This window comes from Bos indicus, chromosome 6 (genome assembly GCF_029378745.1).
Source record: "Bos indicus isolate NIAB-ARS_2022 breed Sahiwal x Tharparkar chromosome 6, NIAB-ARS_B.indTharparkar_mat_pri_1.0, whole genome shotgun sequence".
NCBI classification, from domain to species: Eukaryota; Metazoa; Chordata; class Mammalia; order Artiodactyla; family Bovidae; genus Bos; species Bos indicus.
The window spans coordinates 9,128,238-9,138,560 of record NC_091765.1 but is presented as its reverse complement, the minus strand read 5'-3'; the positions used below and the strand labels follow the sequence as shown (position 1 = coordinate 9,138,560).

General features: G+C 39.1%; 1 protein-coding gene across 1 annotated transcript; it reads right to left on the bottom strand.

The window, feature by feature from the left end:
* Positions 1-2,222: 2,222 nt before the first annotated feature.
* Positions 2,223-4,678, bottom strand: TRAM1L1 (translocation associated membrane protein 1 like 1). The gene has a single exon (XM_019962275.2). The coding sequence runs from the start codon at positions 4,500-4,502 to the stop codon at positions 3,366-3,368; it is 1,137 nt and encodes a 378-aa protein (XP_019817834.1). The 5' UTR covers positions 4,503-4,678; the 3' UTR covers positions 2,223-3,365.
* Between the last annotated feature and the right edge of the window lie 5,645 nt (positions 4,679-10,323).

Sequence of the window (10,323 nt, the reverse complement as noted above, 5' to 3'; positions counted from 1 at the left end):
AAAATATTAATGTTTCAATTAATATTCTTGAGAATCTATTCCAAGTTAACACACTATTGGCAGTACATATTTCCTCTACTAATAATTAAATACTGACTAGATATAAATGAAGAAATATCTACAGGTTGTTGCTTTCTTACATAAATGAAATGTAGAATTATACTGATCACTAGGAATATAATATGCTTATTTCTTTGAGACAGGTAGGTTGAGTAACATACTTCTACTATTTATTTTTAAAATGAGATACATTTATAAATAAATGCTGGCAGAATAACTTTTTAAAGAAAATCCACTCTACATCTATCCTAGAAAATCAATGCATATAGATATACCTAAAGAATAAAGCTTGGCAAGCACTAACACTGATCCATTAATCAGAGTGATATCTTCAAAGTCAATGATCAGACATCTTTATGACTTTCTCAACACTCAGTGATTAAATATTAATTAAGTAAATTTTCACAGGGGTAACTAATGTTTGATTTAATAACACCTTGAATAATGAAAATGGAAAGTTTTGCTTCCATGTCATCCATTTTGACAGAAATCAAATTGTCACACTGAGATTTATTATGACATGTTTTTTAAGAATGGCATGTTTTTAAGAATTTTTAAAAGGAACTTAGAAATTTGTATTGTGCTGAATTTCATTTATAGGGTGACTTTCATAATTTACTTCACATACATTTCTTTTCTGTATTGAATTCTTATGAATAGTTGAGATGTACCCAGCATCCTTCCCCTTATTTTTCCTCAACCTTGCTACTCCTTGTGGATCCACATTTTACAAGAAAGCTTTGCCTTTTTTCACAGGTGAAGCATATAACCTGACTTCGCCAATCAGTCCAGTACAACACTATATCAAATAAGTTCAGTAAAGGTGACTCTCAGTGACACGTGATCAGATTTCCTCTCTTCCTCTCTATCATGTATGTGGTATGCAGATATGAAGCCTAGAATATCTGTAGTCCTTTGCTGTCAAATGGATAAACTGAGGAGGACAGAGCCCCAGAAAATCTCAGGTAAATTGTTCTGGACCCTAATCATATTTAATATCAAGCCCAGTTTAACTCTTGGCATTGCCAATCACATAAGGAAATATATTTCTTGCTGTCGTTTCCTAGACTGAGTCAGGCCTGCACTTACTGGAAAATAAATTACATATATAATGGATAAAAAATTTGTTTCCAGGAATAAGGTTATAAGTAACAGGGGAGGATTCTTTAGAAATGAGGGAAGTGAAAAAGAACAGTCTTTCTTATGAGAAGTTGGAAATCTTTGTTTTACAACTAACTGCATGGTGGTTGATAGAAGCGGAGTTTCTTGTACTTCGGAACTAGAGCTGCTGCTGCTGCTAAGTCACTTCAGTCCTGTCCGACTCTGTGCGACCCGATAGACGGCAGTCCACCAGGCTCCCCCGTCCCTGGGATTCTCCAGACAAGAACACTGGAGTGGGCTGCCATTTCCTTCTCCAATGCATGAAAGTGAAAAGTGAAAGTGAAGTCTCTCAGTTGTGTCCGACCCTCAGCAACCCCATGAACTGCAGCCTTCCAGGCTCCTCCGTCCATGGGATTTTTCCAGGCAAGAGTACTGGAGTGGGGTGCCATTGCCTTCTCCTCGGAACTAGAGCATGTGCTACCAAAACTACAGTATGAAGCAACTGAGAAAAACAAAGAAAAGCCGAAGGATGGTGGATTCTACAGACAAAACAGAAACAATCTTGTTTCGTTATGTACTTCTCAAAGCAGAAAGAACATAAAAGAATATTTTGCTAAAAGCGGGCCCTCCCTTTGGTCCACAATACTCATGTACTAAGTTTAGTTTGCAGGGACCCCCATGATTAGGAAGGCTGGATTACTTACAACAAGCCAAGGGAAAGTTATCAAAAGTAGAGAGATGGGAGACATAGCCGGGGAAAACAGAGAGCAACAGGAAGTATATAATCTTATCCTAGCATATTTTTAAAGCACTGACTACTGAAAAAAATATAAGCACTCACATTATAGAAATAAAATCAAACTAAAGGTTGAGAGTAAAAAAATAAATATAGTAAATACCCACTGCATTCCATTGTTTCTACTGGCTTCTGTAAAGATAGGACATATATATATGTGTGTGTGTGTGTGTGTGTCTGTGTGTCTGTGTGTGTATATACATATAAAATACATATAGACATATATCTCTCCAAAATATGTCTCATACAGATAAATATTTCCCAATTAAAGATGGAAGCAAAGCTATATTTATATTATTTTGGAAAAACTTTCATAAGAATATGATATTCACATTTAAGGTTAGTATATTCAATGTTTTCAACATGTAATCAGATGACATTCTTTTTAGAGATATAAATCAAATAAGCATTACTTTTCAAAATGATTTACAGGTTAAACAATATTCTCTTAAGATGCTGTGGATATCACACTTATTACAAACCTCATTAAGAATAATTTTTAATACATGTATCAAAAAAAGCTAAGGCTGATTTTCTTTAAACCATCTTTAATTTTCTGATTTCCAGTTTATAAGCGTTTAAAATGAACAAGCATGATTTTACTTCCTAGTGCTAATTTTATATTAATTCAAGATATTTTGATTCAATATATAGCAATAAATCGCCACATGTTAACCATTAGTATCTTGGGGTTTTTAGTGGGATGTAACAACCATTACCTATAAAACACATCATTATTTTGGTGATTTTACAAATCTTTTCTCCAGCTGTAAATTAAAAAACAATTCTAAGACTTAGGGAATACAGAAAAACTAATGAAATCGAATTCCAGATTTATAATATTTCTGTCTTATCCTGGAAGAGAACGTTAAAAATATGTAATTGCTATAAAAGACCATCTTGTTAACATTACAAAAGATTGGCAGGAGTAAGAACTGTGTCACTGACACATGAATTTTGGAGTTATCTCTACAAATCATTAGGAAAATGTTCAAAGGTAAAAAGAAAAAATAAAATAAAACAGCGTAGAAATATTTAAACTATTTTGATGATGAATAGCTTATTCTAAATGTTTTTGCACTCATAATACTCACTCTCCCCTCAAATGCCTTCAAAAAATACCTTACAGAGTACAGTAGCAAAAATCAAAGACAATATATTTTCAAGAACAGAAAATTCTCTGGCGAAGATAGGCATGTGTGTGTGTTTGTGTGCGTGTGTGTACCCGCGAGCTCAGTTGCTCAGTGGTGTCCGACTCTTTTGTGACCCTATTGACTGCCCCCCACCAGGCCCCTCTGTCCATCCTGGCAAGAATACTGGTTGCCATTTTCTTCTCTTAGCAAAGAAATGGATGTTATAGTAAAGAGCAGACTTCTTTGGAGACATTAGTCAATTAACTTGCAATTCATTATGAAGACTTTTCTTTCCTCATCTGGGGAGAATCTAGTAGTCTATTTGAAGTTGCCACACCGTTTTCCGTTCCTTTTCTACAAAATCTGCCCTTAATCCGTTTCTTCTTCACACTTGGGGCCTGAAGAGGCGCATCTTCTTCCATCCACCTCTGAAGCTGAACATTAAATAAATTCCATGTTACGTATGCTTGGATAGAGCAACTGGATGACAGAACAGCGATTTTAGCTGCCAACACGTTCACGTCTTCAGCAGAGTCATCCGAAATCACATTATGCCCTCCAGCCAGCTGAAAACCAGCAGTTATCAAAGAAACAATTAAAGTCACAAGTCGACCCAAAATAAACACAATGGCCCATAGAGAAAACTCCTTCTGGAACTTCTCGTCGCTAAAATAAAACAGGTCGCAAGAGTGGGAAAGGAATTCCACAAAATAATGCATCATCAAAAGAAGAAGTCCCAGGTGATTCAAGTACAAGAGATAAGCTCCCGCAATGTGAAAGAGGTGAAGACCAACATATACAGCTTGCTGGGAGAGTTCTTGAGGTCTGCTTCTCTGGAATAGTAGTTCGGGAAAGGCGTGAAACCAGTAAGCCAACTGGGAGATGTAGAAAAACTTCATCTGAAATGTCATCATGTTATGGGTATGAGCCTTCCATAAGACAGCCAGGTCTGACAGGCAGTTTTCAGAAACTAGAATGAATGTGCCCCAGATACAGGAGACAAGGAAGAATACGCTAAACTGACCAGATTCATAAAATTTGCCTTGCCTCTGTTTGGGGAACTGCATTCGCCTGTTAATTCTATCCAACACGTACTCCTGAATGGTGGCGTGAATGATGATTGCCACCAGCGTATAGAAGAACACCGTGGCCAAGTCTTTGGCACCATAATGATAAAGGAACTTGGGTGCTGTGGCTCGTTCTGCTTCTGCTTCTGCTTCTGCTTCTGCTGCAGGGAAGGTAACCCCGTGCTGGAGAGTAATAAAAACGATCGACACTTCTGCTGTCCCCTCGAACATGAGCCCCAGCACGAAGAACATCCCCACACAGGCGACAAAGTCCGCATGATTCTGCAGGATGAATTCCAGGCTCAGGAGTGGGGGGTTCTTGGAGCCCTTCTTACGAAACGTCATGGTGGCGGTTCGACTACTCACCGACGAGCGGCAGCTGCCTCCCCGTGGCTGCTCCTCACGGCGCCGCAGCAGTGGCTGCGGCGGCTCCGGGGGCTTCACTCCCCATCCCGGAGCCGGTCCCAGGTCGTCACGGCCGCCCAGAAAAAAATCAATCACAGCATTGGGCCGAGCAAGACTGAGCATGCGCACTAGGGCCGGCGGAGGCAGGGAAGGAAATCGAGCACCGCGCCCTTACCCGGCTCCAGGCCGGGGGTTGCAAGCCTTGATTTTTCTACGTTGATCCGCGGCTCTTGAAATCCGCGGCCGCCGCGGAGATGCTCCGAAATGATCTGTCCATAGCATCTTCATCAGTGACCGTGACAAAGCAGGACAGAGTTCTTCTTGTTCTTCATCAGCACTGATAATGTAAAAACCAGTATAATAGTTATGATAAAAGTCCTCTAGTAGCGCTTAGTATTCACCAGGTGCTGTTTTAAGCCCTTTATAAATGAAAGCTTTCTAGAAAACTCATTGAGGTAAATACTGTTGTGTGTGTGTGTGTGTGTGTGTATTTTTTTTCCCCCCAGATGAGAAACAGGAACAGAGGTTAAGTGGTGTGTCCAAGATCACACAGCTGGTAGATCAGTCGCACCTGGAAATATTTTGCTAGGGCAATAGAGCACACTCAAAAATAGTTTCGTGATTAACAATAATAATATTTGTGGCAATGGGGAAAGGATGGGAAGTTGGAAAGCTATCAGTTCATGGAAAGGTCTTTTGGCTGCAAAGCCCACAAATGAATTTCCTCTTTCTAGCAGACAAGAAATTCACTTTTCATTATTAGTTTTTGCATATAATTTTGCTGAAATTCACAGATCAGAAATAGCTTCTTTTGTAAATGTTAATATCTCCATCAATTCAAAGTTCATGTCAGTCTTCAAATTTGTCTTTGCAGGCAGAGTAGTTCTGTGTTTCATGAGATCATAATCATTACTGATAGAGTTAAGATTTGAAGTCAAAATGAGAGCATCAAGAAGAGAGAAAAAAAAAAATCAAGCTTGAAGGCAGTTGCCAGGGATAAGACAGTCAAAGAACAGAGCAGTGTCTAGTGGGAATTGTTGAGTTTATTCAAGAAAGTGCAAATTTACTTTACAAAAATTTTAAAAATTTTTTTGAAAATAATCATAATTTAAAATATAGAATTCATCAGTTTTCTCATAGACATAGACAATATGACTAATCATTTTGTAAAATACTAAATATAAAAATAGTTGTGCAATTCCTGCACTAAGATTTCTGATTATGTTTGTTTGATATTTTTGACAGGTCTTTCAACTCTTGCTATGCAAATATGATAGATTTCGCCTCAAAAAAGAGGAACATATCAAAGTGAACAGAATAAATATTTATGCATAGTTGTGAATGGTATTTTATTAACAAAAGAAAAAGAGAAAAAAGGCCATTTTCAGTTAGCTTAAAATTATCTCTTAAAGAAAAACCAACAACATTTTCACCATCCCCCACCTTATTTTTGAAGTAGAGAAACTTCTTCAGTCATCAAATTATATTCTACAGTCTAAGTTATTAATTTAAAATTTATATTAATAGTGTAAGTATTTGAATTTTAGTTTCATATTTCCTATTAACATTATCATGAAAATGTCAAATGTCTAAATTATTAGAACCTTTAAGAGTATTATAATAATATTATATAACATGCAGTTTAATTTCAGGAGTTTTATTGGCACTATTTGACAAAGAATAAAAGGTATATAACAATATTTAAAAAATGTGGATAGCTCTATGATTATTACACCATTTAATGTATGGGGGGGTACTCCACTTTTATGTACAACCCTATGCCTGTAGTACATACAGATAAGGATTAAATTCAAATGGAGATTTCTTCTCTGGCCATGAATGAGTAATGATGATTGAACTTCCACTACTGTTGTAAATAACTGAAAAACTAGGCAAATTACACACAATAAACTTTAAATTATTGTTTGTAGTTATTGGAGAACAGAAAGGAGGGAGAGAAACGAGGAAAGCCTCACAATTTGCCTGGTTTTCTGCCTGGACACATTTTCCAGTTCCCTGTGTACAAACTAGGAGATGGAGGGTGGAGGGGGAGCTTGGAGCCCTTGGAACTGAGAAGAGAGAGGAGTTAGGCCATTGAAGTTTTCTGGGCAGAGCAATTTGAAGACAAAGTTAGGTGATTAGAGCACTTTTGAAACTTGCATACGGATTCCCTAGACTGTTCTTCTAATATTAAGTCTTATAAGGTTAGAATACATGCAAGAGGCCAAGCAAGAAACAGTAGAAGAAATGTAAATTCAAAATTTCCAAGAATTCAAACAGGACCAGGAGACTTTGAAGTTTGGAAAAGTCAGAATGCCCTTGGAACACCTGTGAGACTCTATTCGGTAGAGGGACAAGGAAATTCATAGTCAAAAGTAATGCACAAAATTCTCCAAGCCAGGCTTCACCAACACCTGAACTCTGAACTTCAAGATGTTCAAGCTGATTTTAGAAAAGGTAGAGGAACCAGAGATCAAATTGCCAACATTCACTGGACCATCGAAAAAGCAAGAGAGTTTCAGAAAAACATCTATTTCTGCTTTATTGACTACGCCAAAGCCTTTGACTGTGTTCAGTTCAGTTCAGTCACTCAGTCATGTCCGACTCATTGCGACCCCATGGATCACAGCATTCTAGGCTTCACTGTCCATCACCAACTCCCAGAGCTTACTCAAACTCATGTCCATCAAGTCGTTAGCTTGGTTGTATTTATCAATTCACTGTGTATCAGTACAATTCAGTTTGCCTTCTCAGTTGTGTCCAACTCTTTGCAACCCATGAACCGCAGCATGCCAGGCCTCCCTGTCCATCAACAACTCCCAGAGTCCACCCAAACCCATGTCCATTGATTTGGTGGTGCCATCCAACCATCTCATCTTCTATCGTCCCCTTCTCCTGCTGCCCTCAATCTTTCCCAGCATCAGGGTCTTTTCAAATGAGTCAGCTCTTCGCATCAGGTGGCCAAATATTGGACTTTCAGCTTCAACATCAGTCCTACCAATGAACACTCAAGACTGATCTCCTTTAGAATGGACTGGTTGGATCTCTCCTTGCAATCCAAGGGACTCTCAAGACTCTTCTCCAACACCACAGTTTAAAAGCATCAGTTCTTCAGCACTCAGCTTTCTTCACAGTCCAATTCTCATATCCATATATGACCACTGGAAATACAATAGCCTTGACTAGATGGACCTTTGTTGGCAAAGTAACGTCTGTGCTTTTTAATATGCTGTCTAGGTTGTCATAACTTTCTTTCCAAGGAGTAAGCGTCTTTTAATTTCATGGCTGCAATCACCATCTGCATTGATTTTGGAGCCCCCCAAAATAAAGTAAGCCACTGTTTCCACTGCTTCTCCATCTATTTGCCATGAAGTGATGGGACCAGATGCCATGATCTTAGTATTTGGAATGCTGAGCTTTAAGCCACCTTTTTCACTCTCCTCTTTCACTTTCATCAAGAGGCTCTTTAGTTCTTCTTTGCTTTCTGCCATAAGGGTGGTGTCATCTGCATATCTGAGGTTATTGATATTTCTCTCAGCAATCTTGATTCCAGCTTGTGCTTCCTCTAGCCCAGTATTTCTCATGATGTATTCTGCATATCAGTTAATTAAGCAGGGTGAGAATATACAACCTTGACATACTCCTTTTCCTGTTTGGAACCAGTCTGTTGTTCCATGTCTAGTTCTAACTGTTGCTTCCTGACCTGCATACAGGTTTCCCAAGAGGCAGGTCAGGTGGTCTGGTATTCCCATGTCTTTCAGAATTTTCCACAGTTTATTGTGATCCACACAAAGGCTTTGGCATAGTCAATAAAGCAGAAGTAGATGTTTTTCTGGAACTCTCTTGCTTTTTCGATGATCCAGCGGATGTTGGCAATTTGATCTCTTGTTCCTCTGCCTTCTGTAAAACAAGCTTGAACATCTGTGGATCACAATAAACTGTGGAAAATTCTGAAAGAGAAGGGGATACCAGACCACCTGACCTGCCTCCTGAGAAATCTGTATGCAGGTCAGGAAGCAACAGTTAGAACTAGACATGGAACAACAGACTGGTTTCAAATAGGAAAAGGAGTATGTCAAGGCTGTATTTTGTCACCCTGCTTATTTAACTTATTTGCAGAGTACATCATGAGAAACACTGGGCTAGAGGAAGCACAAGCTGGAATCAAGATTGCCAGGAGAAATATCAATAACCTCAGATATGCAGATGACCCCACTCTTACGGCAGAAAGTGAAGAACTAAACAGCCTCTTGATAAATGTGAAAGAGGAGAGTGAAAAAGTTGGCTTAAAGCTCAACATTCAGAAAACTAAGATCATGTCATCTGGTCCCATCACTTCATAGCAAATAGATGGGGAAACAGTGACTGACTTTATTTTGGGGGGCTCCAAAATCACTGCAGATCGTGATTGCAGCCATGAAATTAAAAGACACTTACTCCTTGGAAGGAAAGTTATGACCAACCTAGACAGCATATTAAAAAGCAGAGGCATTACTTTGTCAACAAAGGTCCATCTAGTCAAGGCTATGGTTTTTCTAGTGGTCATGTATGGATGTGTTGCTCCTGCTAAGTCAAATCTGACTCTGTGCAACCCCATAGACAGCAGCCCACCAGGCTCCCCCGTCCCTGGGTTTCTCCAGGCAAGAACACTGGAGTGGATTGCCATTTCCTTCTCTAATGCACAAAAGTGAAAAGTGAAAGTGAATTCTCTCAGTCATGTCTAACTCTTAGCAATCCCATGGACTGAAGCCTACCAGGCTTCTCCATCCATGGGATTTTCCAGGCAAATGAGTACTGGAGTGGGGTGCCAATGCCTTCTCCGATATGGATGTGAGAGTTGGACTATAAAGAAAGTTGAGCACAGAAGAATTGATGCTTTTGAACTCTGGTATTGGAGAAGACTCTTGAGAGTCCCTTGGACAGCAAGGAGATCCAACCAGTTTATCCTAAAGGAAATCAGTCCTGGGTGTTCATTGGAAGGACTGATGTTGAAGCTGAAACTCCAATACTTTGGCCACCTGATGCGAAGAGCTGACTCATTTGAAAAGACCTTGATGTTGGAAAAGATTGAAGGCAGGATAAGAAGGGGATGACAGAGGATGAGATGGCTGGATGGCATCACCAACTTAATAGGCATGAATTTGGCTAAACCCTGGGAGTTGGTGATGGACAGGGAGGCCTGGCGTGCTGTGCTTCATGGGGTTGCAAGGAGTCGGATATGACTGAGCAACTGAACTGAACTGACTGAAGGCTAAACTTGCCCTAGGGAAAAAGCTAATTCATATTTGCCTACATAGTTTTCAAGAAGCTTTCAAAGAAAGGTGGTCAGCAAGGTCCTGTCAGAAAAATCTGCAGCTCAACAATAGGGAATGTATTGTCCATCATCTAATAAAATTTATGAAATAAACGCTAGTTTCAGCTGGGGTCTATCAGAATGCCTATATGTGGTCTCTCCATGTGGGTATTGGCATTGTCACGGAGCAGTGGCTATAGGCTCTAAGACAGTTTTCTAGGCTAAAGACGCTTTGTGGCCTTTTATGATCCAGCATTGAAAGTTACATCATATGATTTTCATTGTCAAAGCAGTTACAAGTTTTTAGTTTCAAGGTGGAGTAGTTTGTTAGGAGGGTGGCAGATACAGATATCACCTCTTAATAAGAGCTGTACCCGAATATGTGTGGCTAAGTTTTTTAATAGGTATATAGTTTTTTCCCTTTCAATAGCAATTCTTCTTTCCTCTCATATGAAATAAGTACTATTT